The sequence below is a fragment of the Panthera pardus genome, unplaced genomic scaffold, assembly GCF_024362965.1.
Source record: "Panthera pardus isolate Hobbes unplaced genomic scaffold, ASM2436296v1 HiC_scaffold_10, whole genome shotgun sequence".
Lineage (NCBI taxonomy): Eukaryota > Metazoa > Chordata > Mammalia > Carnivora > Felidae > Panthera > Panthera pardus.
Genome location: NW_026526655.1, coordinates 67,499,100 through 67,526,561, shown reverse-complemented (window position 1 = coordinate 67,526,561; position 27,462 = coordinate 67,499,100). Strand labels below are relative to the sequence as shown.

At 34.9% G+C, this 27,462-nt stretch overlaps 1 protein-coding gene across 13 annotated transcripts in view; it reads right to left on the bottom strand.

The window, feature by feature from the left end:
* COBLL1 (cordon-bleu WH2 repeat protein like 1) overlaps window positions 1-27,462 on the bottom strand; it is a 170,196-nt gene that overhangs the window by 40,219 nt on the left and 102,515 nt on the right. For 8 of the 13 annotated variants that reach the window (XM_019457997.2, XM_019457964.2, XM_019458022.2 and 5 more), the window contains 6 exons: window positions 26,840-27,028; window positions 12,814-13,015; window positions 10,993-11,221; window positions 10,158-10,196; window positions 5,630-5,727; window positions 5,281-5,517 (listed from right to left, as the gene is read on the bottom strand). In XM_019457997.2, coding sequence (XP_019313542.2) covers window positions 5,281-5,517; window positions 5,630-5,727; window positions 10,158-10,196; window positions 10,993-11,221; window positions 12,814-13,015; window positions 26,840-27,028 — 994 coding nt within the window. Of the gene's footprint in view, window positions 1-5,280; window positions 5,518-5,629; window positions 5,728-10,157; window positions 10,197-10,992; window positions 11,222-12,813; window positions 13,016-19,375; window positions 19,396-26,839; window positions 27,029-27,462 lie in introns of those variants that run through there. The other 5 variants (XM_019457988.2, XM_019458045.2, XM_019458013.2 and 2 more) reach the window with 2 other exon arrangements.

Below are 27,462 nucleotides of genomic sequence, written 5' to 3'. Positions count from 1 at the left end.
ATATGTATACATGAAATACTAAAATTTTGTGATAGTCTGTGTGACAGTAATTCTCATTGTATATACGACACTTGGCTGTATGAAAGTTCAAATTAAAGGTTACTTATTAATTCTCTTAAAACACCTATTATGTTACAATATTTTGCTGGGGAACACAATTCTTGCCCTTCTGTTGTGAAGAGGAAAAGGGAAAAACTAACAATGCTATAAACTTTAAACAATAAAATAACACTAACGTTTATCTTCAGAAGATGGGGCACTTACCCTATATTGTGTTATGGCCACCAATGGAATATTACGCAGTCTTTAAAAAGAGGAAGGCCGTTATGTATTAATAAGGATTTCCAAGATATATCATTCCCTACTAAAAAGTGAGGTGTAACACAGTGCATGCAGTGTATGACTAGAAAAAAAATCATGTGTAGCACAAATATTGGCTTGAATATGAATAGGTCATGTCTGGAAGGATACACAAGAAACTGTTATCAGTGGTTGCCTCCAGGCAGAAGAATTTGGCTGAGGTCAGGGTAAGGAAGGAGAATCTTCACTCCATTCTCCTTTTTATCTTTAGAAATATGTATCATTTAAATATACAACCTACGCATATATATAAATAAAGACAAAATAAAAATTCACAGGAGAGACAAATTCAGAGAAAGTAAGATCACCCTTCTGGAATCTTTAGAAAATTCTCTATGAAATGAGTGAAACCACAGGTATAATTTGAATGGATAAATAGGAATGAAGAAGAGAACACCAGGCTCACTATGCTAAAAGAATAGGAAATAGGCTTCTGCACAAGCAATGAGTCAAATCTTATGGTTAGAGTTGAAAGCATACTGGAAATGATGAGGAATTAAAGTTTAAAACAAAACTACATTTCTGCACAGCAAAGGACACCATCAACACAGTGAAAAGGCAACCTATGGAAATGGGAAAAATATTTGTAAACCAAATATCTGATGTGGGGTTAATATCCAAAATATATAAAAACTCATGCAACTCGTTTGCAAAAACAATAAACAATGCAATTTGAAAATGGGAAGGGGAACTGAATACACATTTTCTTGAGGAAAATATACAAATGGCCAACAGGTACATGAAAAGGTGCTCAACATCACTTATAATCAGGGAAGCACAACTCAAAACCACAATGAAATATCACCTCATCTCTCCTAAAATGGCTGTCATCAAGAAGAGATTTGTGCTGGCAAGGATGTGGAAAAAAGGGAATCCTTGCGCACTCTTGGTGGAAAAGTAAAATGGTATAGCCACTATGGAAAACAGTACAGAGGATGTTTTTAATAATTAAAAATAGAACTAGCATATGATCCAGCAGTCCCATTTCTGCATATGTATCTAAAGGAAATGAAAATGGTATCAACAATATACGTACAGTCTCATGTTTACTGCAGCATTATTCACAATGGTCATAATATGGGAACAACCTAAGTGTTCATGTATGGATAAATAGATACGCAGTACATACATACAATGGAGTATTAGGGAAAGAAGGAAGCCTGCCATTTGCAACAACACGGATGGACCCTGAGGGTATTACATTAAGTGAAATAAGCAAGAGAGAGAAAGACAAACAATGGATGGCATCATTTATATGGGGAATCTAAAAGACAGAAAGAGAGAGTAAAAAAAGGCTGACTGAGAAAAAAATCAGGAGAGGTTGGTAAAAGGGGACAAACCTTCAGCTATTAGAAGAATAAGGTCTACAGATCTAATGTAAATAATGGTGACTATGGTTAATACTGTATGATATAATCAGAATTCATTAAGGGAATAGAAATTAAACATTCTTATCAAAAAAAATATGTGAGGTGATGGATGTGTTAATTAAGTAAATGGTAGGAATTCTTTCACAATGTGTATGTATTTCAATTCACCACAATGTACACTTTAAATTATCTTGTAATTTGCTCTGTCGATTATACTCCAACAAAACTGAAAAGAAACAAAAGTAGAACTGTCCTCTCCCCCAAATTGTGATTGGTTTGTAGAGCGCCTTGAATGCCTAGAAAATAACAGCCAGTTATCAAAGTTTCTGAACTAAGAAGACATGTTAAAGTACTGGTCTTCTCCTTACTCTGCACCCTGGACTTCTTTCTCTCTCTCTCTCTCTCTTTTCAATAAATTTTTTTAATGTTTAACTATTTTTAAAAAAGACAGAGACAGAGCATGAGCAGGGGAGGGGCAGAGAGAGAGAAACACAGAATCTGATGCAGGCTCCAGGCTCTGAGTTGTCAGCACAGAGCCCAGCATGGGGCTTGAACCCACAAACCATAAGATCATGACCTGAGCCGAAGTCAGATGCTTAACCAACTGAGTCACCCAGGCACCCCTGCACCCTGAATTTTTCTAAGGCATGACTTCAGGAGAAGGAATGAAAGAAAGGGACAAGGAAAGATAAGGAAGGGAGACTGAATGAGGGGCTCACTAAACAAAACATCAAAAATGATCCTGAGCTTTTAAATCTGGGAGAACAAAAACAAGCTTTATCTCCAATATGCTGATTTCCAGGTAGTGATGAGTGAAGAAACAACCGTGAGTTCAATCTGCAACTGAAGAAAATACTGGGATTGGAATCACAGAGTTGATGTGTTCATTTCCCAGGGCTGCTGTAACAATTTACCACGACTGAGGGGCTAAACACAACAGAAATGTATTCCTTTACAGTTCTGGAGGCCAGAAGTCTGAAATCAAGCTGTCGGCAGGACCATCTCTCTCTCTGAAAGTACTAGGGGAGAATCCTTCCTTGCCTCTTCCAGCTTCTGGCTTTCCTTGGCTTATGGCAGCATAACAACAGTCTTGGTCTGCATTATCGCATGACCTTCTCCTTTTTTGTCTCTGTGCATGTGTCTCCTCTCTTATAAGAACACGAGTCATAGGAATTGGGCCCAGACTAAGTCCACCATGATTTTATTTCTAGATCCTTGACTTGGACATATCTTTTGAGGGGACACTATTCAAACCACTGCAGTTGAGAACTCAACAAAGAACACGTTTTCTTTGAAAGAGTATGGTAAATATAGGTGAAGACCATAAATTCAGGTACCTCCAAATTTAGAAAATGGGTAGAGGAAGTGGTGGTAAGAAATAGAGGTGAAATATAAAAAGAGAATCAGGACCAAGAAAAAGAGAAAAAATCAAGACCACGGGGTGATTTAGCACATCAAATATGGTGAAGTAAAGGAAATAAATGCTGAGATGCCTAGGAAGGCATGATTTTGTGTGTGTGTGTGTGTGTGTGTGTGTGTGTGCGCGCGCACACACACACACACACACACACCCCGAACCACGGCATAATTGTTAAGAATTTTTGTAATGAATAAATAAAAAATGGTTCTTCAGCTTCTCTAGGGAGAAACAAATAATTCTGGGTCATACTGAACAATACATCAAAGAACTCCCCAGATGTCCAGATCAAAAGAAAAAATAATTAGAAAATTATATAAAGATGTCCAGTCTGCCAAAGGCAACATACCAAAAAAAAGAAAGAAAGAAAAAAAAATTACTTAACATGGGATCATCAACTGGTCAAAGACCAGAGGGTGAGAATCAAAAGAAATGGCTTTTGGTGAGGCCACTGGAAGCACAGTCTAGAATGTTGAGAGGCAGACTATTAGACAACGTAGGCCTCTTCAGGATCCAAGCACAAGGAAGTTTACTGGAAGAGAATGGATGAGGTCATTTGGAATAAAGATTTGTGAGCAGGGGCTAAGATTTATTTCTACACAAAGAAAAAGACAGACATCGGTAACTACTCAAAAGTATAATAATTTACACCCTTGTAGTATAGTTCTATGATAATTAAAATTTTAAAACAATCCTAAAAGTGCTACGTTTTAAATGACTTACTATGAAGAAATGCAGAGGAGTTCCAGCCACAAAATGCAGTCTTTGGGGACACTGACTTTGCCTCTGCTTATCTCACTCAGGTTTCAATCTCTGCTTCTTGTTCATGCCCGGGCAGGCCATCACCTTCACATTCCCACACCTTTGAATGTGGTTCCTCTTGCCTGACTAAGGCACACCCACACAGATGTTAATCCTGAACCCAAAAATCACCTCTTCCGTAACACTTCACCCAATTACCTAGCAGTTCCTTTGCAAAACTTTGTAGCAAATGATTTTATCATTTGAAAAAATAACTATTCTCCTGATTCATAAGGTGAGATTTTTTTTACCACAGACATTAGATAAGAAAATCTTTATAGAAATAAGAAGACAGCTGAATAGATGATTTTCTAAAGAGCTACTGAATTTAAGCATTTTTTGCTTCATTTCTACCCTGATTTCTATTTACATTCTAAAGGCATTTAGTTTATAAATTACAATTAAAAACTATGGTTAAAATTTTTAAAGTTAAGAAAGCATAGAAATGTTTATTAGTTGGTTGGGAAGTGTTAATTTACCTAACCATTGAGTTTACTAAACTTCCAAGGGGAAATAAAACCCTTCAAGTAGATATAGGAAAAGTTCTCAGTGTCTCATATATCTCAAAATAAAATTTGCTCTCAAGGTTACTTAAATCGTTCGTCTGATTACAAGCAACAAAATATACAGTCTCATGTTCAATCCCCTTTGCTTAAAACTTCATTTACAGTCCACATGAATAAAGCAAGGAACGTACGTATTTTATAGCTATGAAAAGTAGTTTGCAGGAAAACCACATGTTGCAGGAAAATGTGGGAGTGAACAGAGGCAAAGACACACCTAGAACACTGATTTGAACATAAAGAGTATAGAAAAGAACTGAAATATATTCTCTATAAAAAGACACTTTTTAATTTTTATTTCTTTAACTATAAAGTGTCTATCTACCAAAAAAGTATCAGGAATTCCCCAAGAGAATCCCAGAGTCAGGTCAAGAAGATACATCTAGTTACAAACCCACGAATGCCACATAAAGGTCTTGTTGCTATTTAAAAAAAAAAAAAGTTCAAAAATAAGTATTTGCATTCCCAATACATGCATTCAGCAAGCGCCTCTGGTTGGGCCTTAGTCAGGACTTTAAAGTTTATGGATGATTTATTTGCTTGAATATGAAAGCTACTTAAAATTGACACATTTATTCTTTACAGCATCACAGAACTGTACATAATCTCTTCCCAGGGCCAATATTACTAATAACATGTTATTCATCTTATCACATATTAGTAACTTAGTGACCGTATTAGTAGATGAGGTGGAAAAGGACAAGTAAGAGGAAAAATAGATGGCCCCCTGCCCCATCCTAAAAACACAAAACAAAACAAAATTACGCACCTTATCTGTTTCATCCACACTCAAGGATTTCACTACACAAGAAGCTGGCCTCTCCTGGATGTGAGCAAGGTCCTGCGGGGCGCTCTGAGACACTGGCATTGGAGGCAGTGGAGCCCGCCTCTTCTTGGGTGCATCCGATGGCAGGGTGTTTGAAATGTATGGTTTGGAAATGGTATTGGACCTAGTAAAAGCCGGGCGATGCTTACTTACTAGAGGAGTTGCAGGAGCACTTGCAGTCTGACAAAGAATGAAAAGGCAAAATCTATAGGTAATTTCAAGATAAAAAGCACATGCAATTAAAAAACAGATGAGAAGAATCTGAGAAAACATTGCATAAGAAAACTTTTACCTGTTCCCGCTTTTTCTTACTGCGTTGAAAAAAGCTGAAAAAACCTTTATTGTCTTTCTCCTTCATAATGTCTAGGTTTTGTGATATTTGGCAGGATTCTAAAATAGAAGAAAAGGCTCTTACTTTTGTACATGGAGTTGTATATGTTCACCTCCAAGTTTTCCCTTGAAAAGCTTATCAAGTGATAAAAGCTACTAATTATGATTGACTATGAACCATGCACTCTGCTTATTCAATTCTCAAAGCAACATGTAAATTTAGTATTATTGTTCCTATTCCAGAGCAGAGCAATCTGAAGATTAGAGAAACAAACATACATACTTGGGGCCAACAATCAAGAAATGACAGAGCTAGGACATAAACTCAATTCTTTGTGACTCAGAGTCTGTGTTCTATGCACAATTACCAACATCTCAGAAGTAAAATGGACACTTTGAATTAAATGAGATACGAGGCTGTTATCATACAGTTTGAATTTTTATTTTATCTCAGAGCTAAACAGTTATGAAATACTGTATTCTCCAAAACATGATTCATTAGTACTTTATTAAGTGTTTCAAAACATTATTTCTTTAATCTGATGGTTCTCAATGAAGGGGCAAGTTTCCCCACTCCTGTCCCCCAAGAACACTGGATAATGTCTGGGGACAATTTTAGTTGTCACAACTGAGGTAGGGCAGGAGGACGTGCTACCAGCATCTACTGGGTAGAGGCCAGTGATGCTGAGCACACTACAATGCACAGGACAGCCCCCCAACAACAAAGGGTTATCCGGGCCCAAATGTCAATAGAGCCAAAATTAAGAAACCACATTTTAATCAGAATGGTAAATGTCCACCCTCATGATTGCATATTAACATTCCATTTTTCCAAAAAGTATTTCCTAATGTCAACTAAAAAGGTCTACAAACAATGACAAATCTAGTAGTGCTGAGGAACCCTGGCCCAGATAGTCTCTAAATACCATTTCCCACTAAAAAAGGACCACAACTGCATACAAATGGTTGATTCTTTGTGATATCAAGGATTGTAAACATTAGTCTGGAATATCTAGTCACAGTAGACAGAAAGAAATCAGAGTCAAAGGGGGTCATTTTAAAAGGGTGCAGGAACCAATCTGACATGGTTTTTACTGACCAAAGTCAGGACAACTTGGGCATCATACGAATAACTGAATAAATTGAAACATTTTGCATACATTTAATTCCATGCATTTATAATGATACTGAAGAAAATAACATCCTCACTGTTTACCTTAGGGTACTGCTAAGGAACCAGTCTGTTATGTTAAAAACTGATGAAGGAAAAGAGTCACACTTTTTTTCATGCCTCTTCTGAATGAACTCTACCCAGGTAGACAAGCTGAAATGGGGAAATTTGCTGTTTCAGAAATATCTCATCTCAATTAATAACTAAAGGAATATTTGCAGATTATGATTATTTTCCAACTCCTAATCAAGATTTAAGCAATGATTATTGATGGCTAACATCAAAAATGGTTAACTTGCAGGGCACCTGTCTGGCTTAGTCGGTAGAGCATGCAACTCTTGATATTATGGTCCTGAGTTTGAGTCCCACATTGGGTGCAGAGACAACATACATACATACATGTGACTCGCTATTACGTGGCTGCTGCTGAAAGTACATAATACCACCTATGAAGTATTCTTGCTGAAAATATCTCACCCAAATCTGATCAAGTCTCTAGGTTTAATAATCAATGTAGAGGAAATAGAGATGACCAAGACGCATGTTTAATTGCACCAGAGGATGCAATCAGCAAAATTCTGAATGTGGGAAACTCAAGAAAACAGAAGACCCGGTTTCTTCAACAAATGACTTGCAAATTAAAAAAAAAAGAGAGAGAGAGAGAAAAACATGGAATGGGGAATCTGTCAGTTTCAAAAAACATTTCTACTAAGGAGCACATATGTATTTTATGGTAAATCACAATATAATTTCAGTGACATTTGAGACAAAGTACCATATATTGAAATGGTCTAAACCACAACTTAGAGGTAAATGTATAGTCTTAAATACATTTAAATCTTAAATACATACCTCTTTCTTAGGACTAAATGCATAGTCTTTTTATTTAAAAGATATGTTTAAGGGGGCACCTGGGTGGTTCAGTCGGTTGAGTGTCCAAGTTCAGCTCAGGTCATGCATGATCTCATGGTTAGTGGTTCGAGCCCCACGTCAGGCTCTGGGCACACAGATTCCTTGTCTCCTTCAGATTCCATATCTCCCTCTCTCTCTGCCGCCCCCCTCCCCCACCCGCTTACACTCTGTCTCTCCCCCAAAATAAACATTAAAAAAATAAAAAAAATAAAAAAGATGTTTAAAAATAAATTATGACAAAATAGGGGCCACTCCAAGAAAGTAGAGATAGTTAATGACAATAAATATATTAATCCAATACGCCTCAATAACACATTAAAGGAGAATTATATTTCTCAAATGAAAACTTCATAAATCTGATGCTTGAAACATTAAGTAAGTAGTACGCTCTGTACAATGAGTTTACTGACAATACTAATAATGAGTGGATAGCACTTTACGGTTACAGATTTTTCACATGCCTAATTTCTTTCCTATAACAATCCAGTGAGGTAGGTATCACAAATTATCATTCTGAGCCCTTTTTCTAAGTTAGAGAATGTAAAGAAAAGGAAGCAGAATCTAGTATCTATTCAAAGATATGTATAATACCTTTGACTTTTCCTTTTTTTTTTTTTTTTAGAAATGCTATTTCATCTTAAGATAGACTTTTCTGCTAATTGAATGTAGACATACAATTAAATTGAGGTGGAACAGTAGATAGAAAATTCACATGGCGGTACAGTGCAATCAATATAACCAAATTATTTCTTAAAGCAATTTCTAGGCACTTTGCCATTCTCCATACTACTTAACCTAAGTCTTCACTTACAGCTCTATGGAAGAGATCACCACGAGTCAGAGTTAAACACTAAGAAACACAAGGGGTTCAGCTTACTTAGAAAAACAACTCAAAAACACTGTAGTTTCCTGTTTCCAGAAGAGAGACTCTAAATAACTGCATACAAAGTTCTAAGACTTCTGATAATATCAGACAAAATTAGCAGGCAGTGGCATTTAGAGCATTTCTGTTGATCTTGTGGATTGTGACACTGTAAAATGAGCTTTCTTAATTTTCCTAGTCCAATCTCTTAAGGTTAAATTCACAACTTTTAATACCCTGAATAAACCACATATTTTCTGGGCTTGGAAGGGATATCACAAACCAATGCATTAAACACCTCCAAAATGAGGCAACAAGACTATGGAATTTGCTTTGGGTTGTGTATGTAGAGAATGGCTAAGGTAGAAGCGAAAGCTATGTTTAAGTACTAGGATGTTGCTACTGGAAAAAAGCCCATTTTTTCCCCCAATCTATTATTATAGAAGTGGAAGGTGAGATCCCGACAGATAAAAAGCTATTCACCCTATCAACTTGCTAAATGAGTTTGACAGCTAATGCAGTTTCAGAATTTAAATGCCTATCCCCTGATTATTAGCCAATGTATGCTTTATGATCATAACAATTTTCAGCTCCTTTGATTAGCATAGTCTTTATGATAGCCACTAATAACAAAGAATCACAACATTACTTACATAGACTAATTCTTGGGACTGAGAGGCTTACTGTGCTATAGGAAAATTGAAAGTGGTAAAGAAAGAAGATTCCAATAACACATAATGTTTCTTAAGTTTCTTTTATTAAGTTTCTTATTTTTTGTAATACGTTTATTAGGTTTCTTTTTTTTTCAGTAGAGTGGTAATTATTATAGTAATAAATTTTCTGAGTCTATCCTTTTTTAATGGAGGAAAAAGGCTTCCAGACTTTATTGTTATAGGCTAATTTTTAATAAAGTTTTCCTCTATGAAAGTAATACATTCCCATTATAAAATTCTGCACTATAAAGAAAAGGTTGAAAAAAATTACCCATAGCCCTACCAAAAGGTAACCAGTATTAAAATTTTTTATGTACTTCATTTCAGAAATTTCATGTAAAAATTTTTTTACATACTGTATTAAACTCATTTAAATGCTTTAAAAGCTAATTTTAGCATAAGTATTTTCCATGTTATTATAAAATATTCACAATTTAACACTGCAAAAATTTTCAATAATGAATATGCCCTGGTTATAATGTAAATAATCTGAGATCCTTTCTTGGTATCACCAAACTATCACCAATTGAACTTAATATATAAACCAGAAAAATCGTTTTTTCTTATATGAGAATCAAAAATATGTTTCTCACATTCTTAGGATGATATTAATTTTTAAGCAGTTATTGAAATGTAATTATTATATTAATTTCAGAAATCAAAGGTTGGGGGGGTTCTTAATTTAAGGAAATGAGAGCCAAAAGTTTTCTTACAGAATGTACACATTAGTAATGTTAAGAAAACAGGTAAATTAGAAGCTTATTTTTAGTTTATCCAATAAAAATAGAGATTTCATGTTATAATTTTTTTTCTACTTATTCATATGTCTTACCTTGTAAAGATGACTTATTGGAGGCAGTAACAGAAGTGGCTACAGAAGGAGGGGGTAAAAGAGGGTAAATTGACTGTAAAGATGATGTTTGTTCAAGTATAAAACACCACTGAGTTGAAATAGCTGTCTATGGATTATATAAATCCACAATTTGAGGATGAAATTTGAAGTGCTCCATGCACAGGGGATGTAAGTAATCATCCTTCACTAAACTTTTATTTCCTGTGAAACACATGTTGAATAAATAAGCTTGCATTTATCTATTAGCATAGAAACCAACATAACCTAAGATCTCCAAATTTTAATACGTTAAATTATTTCTACAGATTAACACTGCCAGTTATTTTTATTTAGAAAAGTTTTGGAGTTAGATTTTTTTATAAACCAGTTGATTTTGGGAGAACCTAGAAAAAAAATCTTTCCAGAAACTTATAAATTTGAATGATAATTAAGACTCAGGCAAAACGTGGTGAGTCTACAGTAATTCACACTTGATTAAAAAAACAATGAATTTAAATGTAAATTTTTATTTTCTGTTTAAATCTCAAAGCCACAAAGAATTAAGTTAAATCCCACCAAAAACTATTCACAGGTTGATGAAAAAGTGTAAAATGTGAATCACAAAGAAGAAAGATAAGTTTTTGTTCTAATTTCAAAAACTGAAATCAAGTTAAATTTTATTACATTTTCTCTTATTACCAATGACATGTATTGACCTCTATTTACAGGATCCATGAACTTGTCATTATGAACTTCAGAAACTCTATTCACAAACACAATACATGCGCTTACATGAACCTCCTGTCAAGTGTATAAAACAAAGAGTCTTCCTTACCTCTGCTGACATCCATGGCATATAATTCTCTTAGTCCCAGGTCATTAAGAGATTTTGTCAAATCAAGGGGCTCCTGAGATTGATAATCCTTCAACAACAGTGTATGCAGTGGATCAAACTCACATTTGCTGCATATAATGGGGGCAAGTTCTTGAAGTGGTGCATGTGGGCTAACTCTCACTATTGTCTTCTGCGTTTTCTTAAAATTGATCACGACTCTCACAGTTTTCTGAAACACAGAATAAATCCATAGTTATTACCATAATTTATTTACTAAAACATTCCACAATGATATCTATAATAAAGAGATAATCTATAATTATATAGTCTTACAATAAACAGTAATTTTCTATTTTTGTGTAAAATTGTTTTTTTTTTTTGTCCTGAAGCATATTCTTAAAAATAATTTGTTTATTAAGTAACCTAGATTAAATTCATAGCCCTTGTAAGGTATAAGTTAGTTTTACATTCAAGAGGGAACATAAAATACTATTGATATTTTGTTTTGTTCCCTAACATGTTTATAAGTGAGCAAACACCCATAATAATAAAGAGTTGCACATGTTCTATTTTTTGTTTCAGCTGAAGAATATTTATCTAGTGGTTTGCCAGTTGTTTGGATGAAAAAAGTGGTGTTTGGGTTAAAATATAGAATTTTGTACTTCTCTCTATTGGAAATAAGACAAATGAGATAATCCATATAAAAAGTTTAGCATAGGTCTGGCACATAAATTATGAACAAATAAACATTAGCTATTGAGATTACCTGTTGTCACTATTATTTGACAATTTAGATATCTAGTTATAATTAAAATTATTGAAAAGATTCTAAACATATCATTTTAATGTAACTGAATTTATTCCTGTATATAAATGGGATTCAGAAACATGTTACCATGCTAAATCTACAGTTTGTAGATTCTCAAAGCTTAACATGTATTCATTAAACTATAACACAATGTATAATCCCATGCTATAGCACAAATATTTCCACCTAGATACATACGTATCTAGATGGAAAATAGTCCAATGTCCTAATTAATTCTTAATGTTAATATTTTATATAATACAAATGTTTTAATACTGTAAGGGAATTCTTAAATTTTTAATAAAAAGCTACATAACAATATGAAGAAAATGTGAGAATATATACACTCAAGTCATATGTAAATAAACTATGAATTTAATATATAGACTTTTATATATTCCCCGAAGTTAAAATGGTTGATGTTCCTAATGAAAAAATAGTTCTTGAAACTCAAAAAATTCTATCCCTATTGCTTACAGAAACAGAACAATTTTGTAAACAAAGAATTGTTAGAATCATCATGGTTAAAAATTTTTGAGAGCAAAAAAAAATTCTGCTTAAAATCCATATAATACAGAAAACTGAGTCATTATATAGCTCAAATTAACAATTTAGAATAAGTAAAACCACCACTTACCAAGTACAGAGAAGCCAAAAAATATTTTAATTCTTAAATAAATTTTCATTAAAAGATTCTAAAACCTTCCTCTTTTTGAAAAAGTTAGTTAAAATGTAGATAATTTATAATTGTCAGATTCTGATATGGTCCTAGAGATCACTTTAGAGCATCTAAAATCTAAAGTATTCCTCAAATTCTAGTTAATCCAAAGATCAATAACTAAATGAATCCTAAACAAAGTGGCCTAGGCAAACAAGATAGCCATGCTCACATCAAATTAAACAGAAAGTCCATTTTTATTTCATTTGAAATAAATACAACCTTCAGTTAATGACTGAAAAATCAATTTAGTATTTTTGCCAGAAGACATCAAAATTTACAGTGATGTTCTTACCTCTGGTATTATAGGTGTAGGTTTTTTCTTATCCAAAACTTTTGGCTTTAAAATGACTTTCTCCACCTCCAACATTCCTATTGGTGTGTTTGGCTTAAATTTAATGGGGTTGTTTTCAGCTGACTGCAGATCAATTGTGTAACTTGATGGGTTTAAGTGATACTGTGCACAGAGGAATATCAACAAGTCCATCATAGGTTTACTGTAAAACAAAAATAATACTGATCTCATAAGTGCATAAAACAATTTCATTAAATGTTAAAGTTATTATTATCCCTAGCATTTTTCTTAGGGCCTCGTTTTCAGTAGATAAAACAAGGCTATAAAAGAGTATGTGTGAAAGGAACTTAAAAATCTAACTGCAAGATTTTTTTCCCCCACTGCAGAAGGTGTGTACCTGGAGGAGGTGTATTCCTGCAGGAAGTGTATGCCTGGACTCCAAGCATCTCTCTAACTATAAGATATTTAAGTGGGCAAAATTATAATCGTTAAAAAAATCCTGATTAATATTCAAGAGAGCTTGGGTCCTAGTGCTGGTTTAAAAATTACCTATATTTTTTATCTGCCAAGTTGTCATTGTATTATACATTTTAAGAGAAGTCCTTTCCTTACCCAAAAGTACCTTGCTAGATGCTCCTTCACAATATTATTTTGAATACCAGCAGTCTTTTGCTTATGAACTGGTTATACTCCAAAGAGCTCATAAAAACGAAGCATTAGGAACAACCACCCCAGGGTGCCTGGCTGTCTCAGTGAGTAAAGCATGTGACTATTGATTTGGGGTCATGACTTCAAGCCCCATGTTGCACAAAGAGCTTACTTAGGAAGGAAGGAAGGAAGGAAGGAAGGAAGGAAGGAAGGAAGGAAGGAAGGAAGGAAGGAAGGAAGGACGGACGGAAGGACAGAAGGAAGGACGGACCACTACCACCACCCTTTGGGCTTTAGAAAGCACAATGAGTATCTACATGAAGAAGCCCACAAAATTCTAAAGAAGTGTATAGTACAGATTTCTTAATTCATTCAAATAATATTTAATATATTCTAGGCCCTGGAGACACAATACAAGTGTTAACAGTATATCTGCTCTCACAGATCTACACTACTAAATAGACTAGACAAAGTGTCAGCAAACTATAGTCTGCAGGTCAAAGTGGGCCCACAGACTATTTTTGTAAATAAAATTTTATTGGAACACAACAATGCTCACTTGTTTACATAATATCTAGGGCTGCTTGTGTGTTACAAAGGCAGATTTGAGTTGATGTTATAGAAACAGGTGGCCCACAAAGCCTAACATATTTCCTACCTGGCCCTTGACAGAAAAATGTTATGGGCACTTGTGCTGAAACAATTAGAAAGTAACCACGTAAATGCATAATTTCAAATGGTGATTAAGTGTTACATATTACTGGTAATATAAAACCTGCTTCTATAGGAAACTGCACATCCAATTTGACAGCAAAGACACCTCCCAAGTTTTTGCTTCCCTTACCACAGACTCCAATTGTTAACACAGATTGTGTTTCCATTCACACCAACAATAGAACAATGTGGTCTCTGAGTCTTTCTTAATTAGCAGCCCTCAAGGAAAGAATACTGAAGATCTTTTGTATTATGTGATTTCCTCAAATGTCTGGATGATCTTAAGCTGTTAGTTCATATTGAAGACTGAGGCACTAAAACACTCTGTAAAGGCCTATTTTCATGGATTAGGTATAGGTTGATGGGCTTCATTTGATGGTAATTAGGTGGCCAGTTATTTTTTTCCATGGGGAAATATAAATGTCAATAAAACATTCTCCAATTTCTTGACTAGATATGAACCTGGGTACTGGCTTTCAAGAACTTGACAGGGAAATGAGGCTAGGAGTCTCACCATTCAGTTTGACATTTTAAATTTTGTACATCTGTTTTCATATGCACCTCATCTCCACTCTCCTTCAGTTTTTCCACAGAGGCAGTCTCCTCCTGGAAGAGGGTTAGTTATCTGCAATGTGTGGTCTTGAGGTTAAACATTTTACATAGATTCTCAAACCATCTCCTGTGTTCATTCCCCTACCTCACCCTTACTTCCTGTGGCTACTGTCCAATCGTTCACATCCCTTTTCCTTCCCCATATACAAGTAGCACCCCACTATACATATATAAAGAAAATGAATAAAAACTCTAAGTCCCTCCATAAATTAAAAAAAAAAAAATGTTCTCTGGAATATGTTTCAGTCCTTAAAATATGTTCCCTAGGCCTTTATTAGATGATTCCACAATAATAAACTTAGGAATTTTATGTCCTCTTGAGCTATCTCATATATATAGAATATATAAATATATATTCCATATATAAATTTGTCTATAATTGCCCAAATTTTGGCAATGAGTAGGATATATTAAATTTCATCCACAGGAAGACTAGCATAATGGTATTATTCAAGTTTATTTTTTGGTAACATACTACTATCTTGAGACCAATTTAATGCTACATACCTATTCTTGACTTGGAAACGGTATCTCCCTTCCCTGATAGTAAATAAAGTTAAAAAGGATCAGGTAATGTCTAGGTAAATACAATATAATTCCAGTAAAGCTGGGAGAGAAACAAAATTTCACATTCAACCAAAATGGAGAGCTGTCCACTACTGTCTATGAATAAATGATCATATGTTCAGATTATATTTCTCTCTGTATATATAAATGTGCCATGTAACAAATGCAAAAAACTGAAGCTTATACTTTAAACATTTTTTTACTTCTTAAATGTACAGTTCTTTAGAATCTCTTCCAGAAATATGCAAAAGTTAACAAGATAAAAATATTTATTAGTGCCACCATTTTCGTCCTATGTACAAAAATACAAACATTTAAGGAAAACTATATTTTCCATTTTTAAAAGGTAAAAATTTAATACTTTTTATATACACGTATTTAACCTTGCTAATATGACTTAATAAAGTATTGTATTTTTATCTGTGACATTAGTTTTCTAATTTAATAAATGAAGCACATAATGGGCCAAGAATATTATAATAATGGCCTATTCCCGCAGTTTGGTCATCTACAATCTTTGCACACTATATCAGATTTCATGGCAAAAAGGCTGCATGCTAACTAGATCTATGTCATGACTTTTAAACTGAACACTGCCTAAATATTTTCTAATAAAAATGTCTTTGAAAGGCAACTAAAAATCTCAGAACTTCTTTATCACTATTCTCTCATTCTAGAATTCCAATTCTTTATTCAAGAATTCCAGGAGCCAATTTTGTCTTGAAAATATTCCTATTTCCAGACGGATAAAAATGCAACAGACCAGAAAGTTCTATAACAGATGCAAATGCAGAAGGGAATTTAAGACTGCATATGATAATGGTATTCCAAATTTGGGGGGAAAGAACTGAATTTTCAACAAATGGTATTTGGGAAAAAAGACTAGCCATCTGATAAAAAAAAAAAAAAAAAGTTATGTACCCGTTTTATGCCTTACACTAAAGTAAATGCCACGTAGACCAGATATATAAATATGGGGATATTACTCTGGGCGAGGGGAGATGACAGAAAAGAAATCCATCTCCATGTAGCTTATGTTCTAGATCAGTACTGTTCAACTGTTCTCCAACATGGAAATTTTCTACATCTCTGCTGTCCAATACAGTGACCACTCACCCATACGCGGCTAGTAGGCGCTTGAAATACACTGACACAGTGGGCTAACAAACTAAAATTTTCATTTAAACTCAGTTTAAATAACCACAGGTAGTGGGTGGCCACTGTATGGGCCACAGTAGTTCTGGTACATCGGTTCTTAAAGTGTCATGCCTGGGCCAGCAGCATCAGTATTTCTAGGACCTTGTTAGAAACACAAATTCTCAAGCCCCAGTCCAGATTAGTGAATCAGAAACTGGAAGTGTGTGCTTTGACAAACACTGCAGCCAATTCTCCTGCATATGCTAGTTTCCAAACCAGCAATCTAAAGAGGCTAAAGAAACAAGGAGAATATACAGTATAACAGATAATAATAAATGTTATGATGAAAAATAAGATAACAAAGGAGGTTAGGAAATGTTCTAAATGGAAAAAAAAAAAAAAAAAAAAAAAAAAAAAAAGACATTAGAACAGAGACCTGAATGGAATGGGCTATCTGGGGAAAGAAAATTCCAGGCAGAGTTAGACAAGCTGCAAAGGCCTGGGGGCAATAGTGTGCTCCACAAGTTTAAGGAAAAACAGAAAGCAGTGTGCTGGGGTGAACAAGGTAGACTGAAATCAGAGTGACTTGGGACTTTACCAAGTGAGAAAAAATCACTGGAGTTCTGAGGAGTGATGAGGTCTACTTTACATCTAAATGGATTATATGCTGATTGTTGTATTCACAATAGCCTGGGGAAGCAGTTACAAAGCCACTGCAAAAATTTAGGGGGAGATGGTGGCTTGGACTAGTCAGATTTCAGATATATTTTGTAAAGTGTTGACAGGATTAAAGCCGATGCCAGGCCAAAAGGGTAAGAAGACACAAGAGACAGAAAAACGAGTTAAGCAGTAGAAAGAGGCCAGTATTGCACGAACACTAGAACACGGGAGGATTGCTAAAAGGACCCAACAGGAGGCCTAAATTGCTAATTTAAATGATTTGCTCTATGATACATTAAGGTCCTGGTAGTTTCCAGGAACATGTTAAATCAAGAAAAGAAAGGAAATTTCAAAAGGTAGGAAAAAAAAAAAAAAAAAAAAAAAAAAGAATCCAAAAATAAGATATATAGTCAGAGCCAGGGGAGAAGGCTCCAAGAACATTAACCCTTGGGAATCTATAATAATATTATGAAGGGGACTGAACTTTCCAAAGATCTAGGACAAGGGTTCAGGCCAATCTTATCTTGATCTGAAGGAGGAGGATGGGCTCAAGATGTTATGTGGGTTCCACTTATACCTAGATATGCACTCCTTTCTTGCAAGACCCTCTCTTAGCAATGTTTATTCCCAGTACCTAATACAGTATCAGTACACAGTGAGGTCAGTGTCACTGAATGAGGAATTTATAGGAACTGTGATTATTTATCTCTTAGGGAATTCTGGTATCTCAAACACATTAGACAATATACAACTGAATTCTCTGCACAGTATGAGATGTATGAAAAGGCAAAGTTGTTGAAATGAGATTCATATGCTTTAAAAACACATACACAGAGGTATGAAAGCTGGATTTTTTTCTTAACTAACAAACTTGACTAGTAACCTTGTTGTATCTAAAGTCAAGACATCTTTACACAGAGGTGAGATTATGGCATTAGGTTGGGTTAAGACCGTTTCCAAAAATAACCTCAAACCTGTTCAAATGCTTCTTATATTTCACTGAAGCCTCAGCATTTAGCACTAAAAACATAGAAGACATGGTCCTAACCTAGCCAATTTTAAGCGTGAGAATTACTGCCTTAACTCTATCAAAGAGGAGCCTTAACACTATAAAAGTAGGACATTAACTTTTAAGCAGGCTCTGCATGCAATGGGGCTACTTTGGGGAATATCTAGTCCCGAACTGCACCACAGAAAACAGAACTCATCTCTTGAGTATAGTTTAGAGTTATCCACCTAGAAGTCAAATTACTTCTAGCAAAACAACAATTTTGTTTTGAGGATAGCTATCCCAAGTTGATGTACCAAACAGCAATTGGCTAACAGGTTCTACCCTAGAATCACCACAGGAAAAGACTTGTGTCCATGTTTGCTAAAACAGGAGCATGTGCCAACAGGCCACCTGAAACCTGAGCCAAATGATTAAAAGTAGAAAAGGACTAGCTGACCTTGGTCATCACTTTCTCAATCAAATAAGAAATAGTATCATCCTCCTCTATACCCCCCTATCACTTGGAATTTGGGTTTATTATATTATTTAAGAGTCTACTGTGTATTACCATTTATAAGTTTTTTTCTCTTGTAAAGTAATTTTCTGGAGGGCAGATATTTTTTAAGACTCTCTAAAAACTCTTATTTCTTCTTTAAAATGGAGAAATCCCTATGAAATTCCCTACTTCCTTTAGAAATAAAAAACCCCTTGTATGAATTTTATATCTATTATCTCATTTGAGCTCATAACCACCACAAAAGCTACTCTTACTTCATGAATGAAAAAGCTGAAGTTAGAAAAGTTACATGACCAGATTACGAAGAACATATACAGAATGAAGGTGCAGTCAAAATTAGAATTTCCTGAGTCCTAATGGAGCTACATTTTAGCCTCTCAATAACCATAAATCAGGATTCAAGGTGGGGTGGATGGTGTGGAACAGGCTAACTGCTATCTGTTGTAGTTTTACTTCAAAGAATGATGACATCACTAAATCACCCCCTAAATACTATGGTGACTCTTTCTGCATTCATGACACCTATTAGAGGTAATCTTGTCCTAGTTTTGCCACCTGCTAGCTAAGACGAGACCTCCATTTTTGTGTTTCAAAGTACAACTGGATATCAAAAATGAGAGTCATGATTCAACAAAGAGTTCTCAGATCAGCAAGATGTCCAATAACTTCCTCAGTGAATTTCCAACCCCTGGAAGTGTTTAAACAAAGTCACTTACCAATAGGGTGGCTATGTAATTTATCATCCAATCTGAGACACCTGAGAGCAAAAGGGGGCACTATTAGTAATTAATCTGGGATAATAGGTACAAACAGGGACTGTCATAGAAAATGAAGATGCATGATGTAAGGACTTTTTATGAATAGACAGATTTCAAAGTATCTGACAGGGGTTGAATTCTATGAATAAGATTCTTCCTTATTATGATCCTTTAAATTAAAAAAAAATTTTTGATGTTTATTTATTGTTGAGAGAGAGAAAGAGAGACAGAGCATGAGTAGGGGAGGGGCAGAGAGAGACGGAGAAACAGAATCTGAAGCAGGCAAGCTCCAAGCTCTGAATTGTCAGCACAGAGCCCGATGTGGGGCTCGAACCCATGAACCATGAGATCATGACCTGAGCCGAAGTCAGAGGCTAAACCGACTGAGCCACCCAGGTGCCCCTTTATTATGATTCTTTAAATCTGCCCTACTATCTAATACCATTTTCAATGCATTCTCAAAACTGAGTTGAGTTGAATAGATTCTAGCCTCCCCTTACAAATGTGTACTAACAACCCAATTAGATTAATGATAGTATGGAAATTTTTAGAACACTCTTTGTTATTACTAATGTTTGTTTATCTTATGCTAACCCACCTAGCTCAATAATGAATTCAGGAATGAAGTAATGATCTCTATTCCTATGTGCATGAAATGGAGTAGATGAGGTACATAAAACAAATAAACCTAATCTCAAAGTTGAGAATGCTTACTGAATTAGGCTATAGGAAACATTTAGAAGAAAGTAACACAGAATTAAGATTTTAAGACAATAAAACCTTAGATTAGATTAGTATTAAACTGACAAAAGTTCTTACATCAAATGATTAAAAAAAACAGATAAAAAATTTTTGAAATTCACTACTTTAGGCTAAACTCTACTTGGTCATTTACCTTGGATGTTACATTCAGAACTAATCATAATTACCTTCATAAAAACTGCGATTTAATAACATATCTATTAAACACATACACACACCCCTGATTTAAAAAAAAATGAAGTACTATAAATATATCTCATTGCAATTGGGGCGATGCAAATATGGACAAAAGATAAAATTTTATGACACAAAAGTGAGAAATCATTAACTTAAAGGTAGGTTAATAAGATAGTATCTGCAATATGATACCATATTGGGGAAAAAACAAAAGAAGTGCCTATATAGGTAATGTATACATTTGTGTGTGTCTATGTATGAATAAAAGGTTATATACTATAATGTTAATATACGTAAACTGCCTGTTTAATAATGACATGATGTTTTAATTTTTTTAGCTTATCTGCATTTTCCTACTTTATAGTGTCCAACTATTGCATTTGTAGTCATAAAAAAATCAAAAAGAAAATTAACAAGAGTCATTGTTATAAGGTGTAGATGCCCAGAAAGTAAAGAGAGGAGAGTAGCTCCCCTAGGAATTAACTCAGAGAACATTTGTGAGTATTCTGTCACCTTTTTCCAACCAGGACAGCAATCAACCAGTAGAGGCTTATGCACTCCCTGGCTCAGAGCTGTGGAGGGCAATATTGGAGCCCAGATTACAGGATTCTTCAGTCTCACCAATAAAAACTCAAAAAGTGCTGTTCTACTTAAATAATTTAAAATTCCAACTTTTATTTTAAGCATCCACAATTGAATAAGTATCTACACTAAAATTTAAGCATTCTTAGAGTTCAACATGATTTGTGCCATGGAATAGATTTTCAGCAGTGTGTTTTTGAAATCTATTTGCCTATTATATATATACTATACATTTGTCATTATTTTACACTTTTCAATAAATGTAAATGTGATATGAAATTTTGAAACTCTTCTGAGATCCATACTGTTGTATTACTGATTTTTTTTAAACAAAATTGACCCACATTAATGCAGTTATTATCTTGTCATTTTTCATAGTCTACTTTTTCCAATAGGTGGCACTGTAGTCCATGTCAACTGTTTCTGAGCTAGTTCTCTGACCCAACTAGTGCCCGTCAAAGCTGCGGGGCTTACTCTCAACTCTGCTATAAACTGGTGCTGCTGGACAGGCAAATTAGGTCACAAATCATGTGCAACATGTCGCTGGGTCATTTTATAGGCAAAGGCCAGAGAGATGAGGCAACTTGCTGGAGGTTACATAGCAAGTTACAGAATCAACTATAGGGCCCAGGATTTCTAACTTCAAGTTCTATGCTTTCTTTATTTGTGTTTTCATTTATGGCATTCTCAGATTTGCTCAAATCAAAACAAATTTCTATTTATGGTAGGAGCATAAAAGAAAGCAATATCTTTTTTATAAATGGTGTTGATTCTCTTTTGAAGAAGAGAGACTGTGCTAGTCTAGCCATACAATGCTCTCTCCACAGGCTAAAAAAGAGGATTGATGTCAATCTTTTACCAAATCTCCCAAATGAAAACTGTTTTTAAAGTGTCCCAGAGAAAGAGAATAGAGAAAAAAGGAACAAACACTTCATGAGGAATAATTACATCCTAGGCAGACACCTGACTATAAGGTAAGGACCTGGAGTGATATGCAAACATACTCACATATTTCCTTATTCTCTGTAGTGTCTATAGCAGTTTAGCCCATAAACTCATTTTCATTAAAAATTAACTTTCCCAAGTACATGTAGACACCACTACTTGTGCTGTTGCATAGTGTAGCATTTTCTGAGGAGGGCAGGCCCTGGGCATCTTGTCCCTAACAGCAGTGTCCTTTAATGCTTACTTTTAATAAAGCACAGAGCTGCTCTGTCTGGTGAAGAAGGCTGTTTACTCTGCCCGCATGCATGTGCACGTGCACACACACACACTCATACATGTTTATGGGTATATATATGCGCGCGCGCGCACACACACACACACACACACACACACAATAAACATTTTAATTTCACCTCCCTTTAATCTAATCATCCATGACAGGATGCACAGAAATGCCCAAGGGTTTTCAGTCTGGCACCGCAGGTAGCCTCAAGGTAAGCAAAGGACCGCAAAGACAAGATGGCAGACAAAGGGTGACTTTTGGTCTCTAAAGAGGCATTATCAGTAAGCTCCAGTACCAAAAGATTGGTAAGCCAGTGCAAGGTTACCAACCTAATTCAGGACAAGTTTTTAGTTTCCCCCTGAGCACAAAGTCTATTACCACCTCCAACCTTATTGTGTTCCCTAATCTGAATAAGCTCTTTGGTGAAAAATCAATGTACAAATAAGGGCATTCTTCTGAAGATAATGCTATGTGTTCACATTCCTGCAAATGGAACATTCTGAGCATATCTCTGTATGAGTTGTATAAGGAGACAAAGGGAAACTTTCTAAAAATCTTCCCTAAGACATTTTGAGGAAAAGAAAATATATATGTATATATATCTAAAAAGTTAAATGAAGTATATAAGTTTTCTAAATATTTATTCCAGTCTAATATTGATATTATTCTTCAAAGGAAATGCATATTTGATAGATAATACTATCAAAATAAATATCATGCACGAGGAATATTTAGATAAATTAAGAAAATATCATCTCAAAAAGTTTTATTAGAGACTGTTCACAGTGACATATGGAACTCTGATTTTCTAAGAAAACATTATGTATATAAACTTATTTAAAATTATTCTTCCTTAATCTTCCACCAAATTCCTGAATTATTTTGTTGAAACTTTCCTTATTCTATTTATAGTAACAAAGCCAGGAAGAAATTTAAGTTGTCCATGTCATGGGTCTTCATTTTAGGTAGCTAACATTTATCTGCACATTTTTTTGTTACAGTTAAACACTGTTTTGTTTTTTAACCATGGGCCAATGGTAGCTGCAACATTCAAGATACTCCAAATTACACTCTTAAGATATCCCAAATTGTAGCTTAAGATATCTACAATCACTAAGATATCCAGAATCACACCACCACTTTTAATCACAAACACTTAATATTAAAAAATTAGTCACTGCACCTATAACTTGAGTCATTCCTGAATGATAAAACTATTAGGAACAAAGTCCCTGAATCAAAATGTCTGATGAAAACACTGGTATGAAACAAATTCTGCTTATAGGAAAGTTTTTCAGCCCTAAACAAATTTTAAACAGCAATCAGTATTTGGGACACACCTTCCTTGTTCTCTATGTGGAGAAATTATCTTTATTTAAAAAATCCTAGGAAAGTAACTATGGACCGTCAAAACAAATGTCTCTTCAGAACATACCATTTAAGTTGCTACCTCCATGTACATAAAAGAGTTTAGGAAGACCATTTTCATTTTAATGTATTTATTAAATGCCTAGTATATTGCAAGAAACTGCTAAGCACCATGAAGTAATGATGCCCGCATGGGTCTTGTGGTCTATTCAAGAAGAGAAGACATGCATATTAATTATAGCACAGATGGATATAGGATAACCATCAATGGTAATAAAGTGTCAGAAGAGTTTGGAAGGTAGAGGTAACAGTTCATTCTGGGAAGATTAGGGAGCCTTCATAAATAAAGGTGTTACTTGAGCTACAAGCCAAACGGAGAAAATGTGGGTGGTAAGGTACTCCAGATGAAAAAACATTCAAAAAGGTGTGGAGGTGGAAAAGTAGAGTATCTGTAGAACAAAAGAGTCGTGCAGCTGAAGCTTAAGATATTCAAAGCGGGGGGCGCCTGGGTGGCTCAGTCGGTTAAGCGGCCAACTTCGGCTCAGGTCATGATCTCACGGTCTGTGAGTTCAAGCCCCGCGTCGGGCTCTGTGCTGACAGCTCGGAGCCTGGAGCCTGTTTCAGATTCTGTGTCTCCCTCTCTCTGACCCTCCCCCGCTCATGCTCTGTCTCGCTCTGTCTCAAAAATAAATAAACGTTAAAAAAAAATTAAAAAAAAAAAAAAAGATATTCAAAGGGGAACAGGGAAGGAAAATCGTACCTAATTGTGGAGAAGAAGAAATAAGGTGTCCCAATCTTCAGACGTGGTAGTTTGGACTTCCTTAATTTGATATTGAATTATTGTACCTGTGTTCTTTTATCAAAAATAGTGCCATAAAGAGAGGGGTGTTTTAGTCAGATGCATTTGAGGGTGAGAGGTAAGTGGAGAGAGCCCAGGATGAAGGAAAGCAATTCTCAATAGAAAATGGAGGACTCCACATGTGCCAGGCACTGACACCATTTCATTTAATCCTAACAACGGAGTTATCAAGCATTTTTATAGATAAGAAAACTGAGGCATTCCAACAATTGGTGACCCAGAAACAAAACGGTAATTAATGGAAAATTACTCAGGTTTAGGGACCTAAGAAGCAAACATTGTGGAAGGTCAAAAGGGTGAAGAAAATCTAGGATCCTTTTAAGTACAAATGTAGTAGAAATGATTGGTGCAGAATCCAAGATAAATATGAAGAAAAATGCATCAACTTGCAGAAAAGTCATAAATTAGCCTTCATAAAAAGGATGAAGAACAAATCCAATGAAAAAACAGAAAGTATATAAGCCACACTGTCAAAAAGGTTGTGTCAAAGAGGGAACCCTAAGATCTCAGTAATGACCAGCTTCAAAGTAATGAAATTCAGGGGTGCCAGGGTGACTCAGTTAGTTAAATGTCCAACTCTTGATTTTGGCTCAGGTCATGATCTCATGGTACATTAATTTGAGCCCCACAGTGGGCTCTGTGCTGACAGTGCAGAGTCTTCTTGACAGTCTCTCTTTCTCTCTTTTTCTCTCTCTCTTAAAAATAAATAAGCATTTAAAAATAAAAAGTGATGAGATCCTACTCTCTTGGTAGATAAAGAAAGTAGACTATGGATGTTAGTTTCCCAGAGTTAAGGAAACAGAAAAGTTATCTCAGAAAACATCTAAAAATTCTAAAATAATTATGATGGGTGACAGGACATAGGAAAACCATGATGCTAATGCTAAAGTCATTGAGGTTAAAAAAAAAAAAAAAAAAGCCCAAAGAACTCAGAAAGCTGAGAGTAGAGAAGAAGGCGATATAAATGCATGACTGGAAGGACCAAGAAGAAATTTTGAGGAGTACTGGTGATGAAACCATTGTTACCTGTCAGTATCAGTGAAGAATTAGGAAAAATACTGACTTTTAAAAAAATTACTTTGACTTCAGGAAAAATAAAAGGAACTGTCTTCATTGGCCCTAGCCACATCCATTATTATTATTATTTTAAAACCAGGGTATCAAGAACTGAAGATGATAGTCATGGTCTCTAACTTACAAGATGCCTTCCTTACTCAAAAGAAGCACAACCTAAGTGATTACCTGCATCTGAGCTAGAGGCCCAAGGACAATCACAGGGTCTCAAACTCCTAAACAGGATTCATTGTGGGATCTCCAAAACCACTTTCAATACAAAATAAATGGCAAATTGCAACTTACTTAAATTTAATGAGAATTTAATACACAGTATTACGTATCGTTTGCTAATGCTGAACTTTTCTACTTTCACATAATTCTAGTAATTTGTGAAGTTACACATAAACTTGATGGTAAATCTGAAGATTAAGGTTATCTTGAATGAGTTTCTTCTAGACAAAACCACACTGTAAGGATTCAACAACCTATAGATTGCTTACTTATTCTTTTGTTCTATACACACACACACACACACACACACACACACACACACACACACACACACACATTTTTTTCTCTCTCTCACTCTTTCTCTATACAAAGGTCAAAACAGCTTAGATTTCTAAAACAGGACTCCTGATAACAAACGGGCAGTTGAAGGTGAAAGGTGGAACAAGACCAAGTATACGGTTCATGTAACTTTCCACTTCAAAATGAAATGGAAAATTACACTTGGCTTTATTCCATTTTTCCAATTTTTATGCAGGTATTAAAAGTATCAGTCTCCTAAATCACATTTTCACTTCTTGCTGGGTTAAAGTTTAATTTTACATTCCTATTAAACTTATCTACATTTTTAGTAAATTGATGAAATCAAAGAACTAAAAAAATCCTACAATTTTACAGTCAGATTTATCTGTTTTGATAAATAAGAGAGTATGACATTTTAAGAGTAGTTAGTAACCTCTGCAAAATCAGATTCAGAGAAGCAGCTTTAAAAGGAAGCAATAATTTGGAGAGAAAGGGAAAGAATTTCCTTATAGGTCATTGGCTTGCTTTGTAAGTTGAACTTATAAAATCAATATAACCAATGATTGTTCCTCAGGGAAAAACTTTTTTTTTTTTAAAAGAAAACTTATTAAATTAGTAATAAAAAAACAGTTCTAAGTTTCAAGAGTCACTTGACGGGGGTTGTGGAATTCATAACATTGATACTAAAATATTATTAGGAAAAAATTTATCACCTTTTAGCATATTTTTAATAGATAACTAAATAGGGTGATGAATGAAGTATTCTGTCAAAGAAAAAAATCAAGAAGTACATATAAAACAGAAGGTATCAACAACAGAAGAAGAAAGGGAACTCCTGCTTTCATTTGCTCCATCGTACCTGCCATGAACAGTAGTGGATTTGATAATATCTCCAGGTAGCACCACTGAGAGTTCAATGTCTTTATCTATCATGTTTTCTTTCTGTTCCATGATGCAAGCAGAGGAGTCTACAGTATCATCAACTGAAGAGGCATCAAGGTATTTGGTCTCAGCTGGAGGAAGTGGTGCCTTGGCTTTTGGTTTTCTCCTTAAATAAAAATAAAACGCAGTAATTAAATATATCCATTTTATTTTTAAGTTTATTTATTTTGAGAGACAGAGAAAACAAGCAGGGGAGGGACAGAGAGGGAGGGAGAGATAATCCCAAACAGGCTGCACACCATCAGCGCAGAGCCTGATGCGGGGCTGGAACTCACGAACCACAAGACCATGACCTGAGCCCAAATCAAGAGTCAAATGCTTACTGACTGAGCCACCCAGACAACCCTAAATATATCTATTTTAGTAACTTTCTAATATGATCTAATTTAACAAAAACACAAAATGTGTGTGTACATGTTTTTCACATGTAGAAGAAACAAGCACCAAAATGTTAACTGTTTATTAGACATGATGGAATTAAGGATTTTTCTTTGCCTTAAAAAAAAAATGTTTATTGTTGGGCGCTGGGGGGTTCAGTTG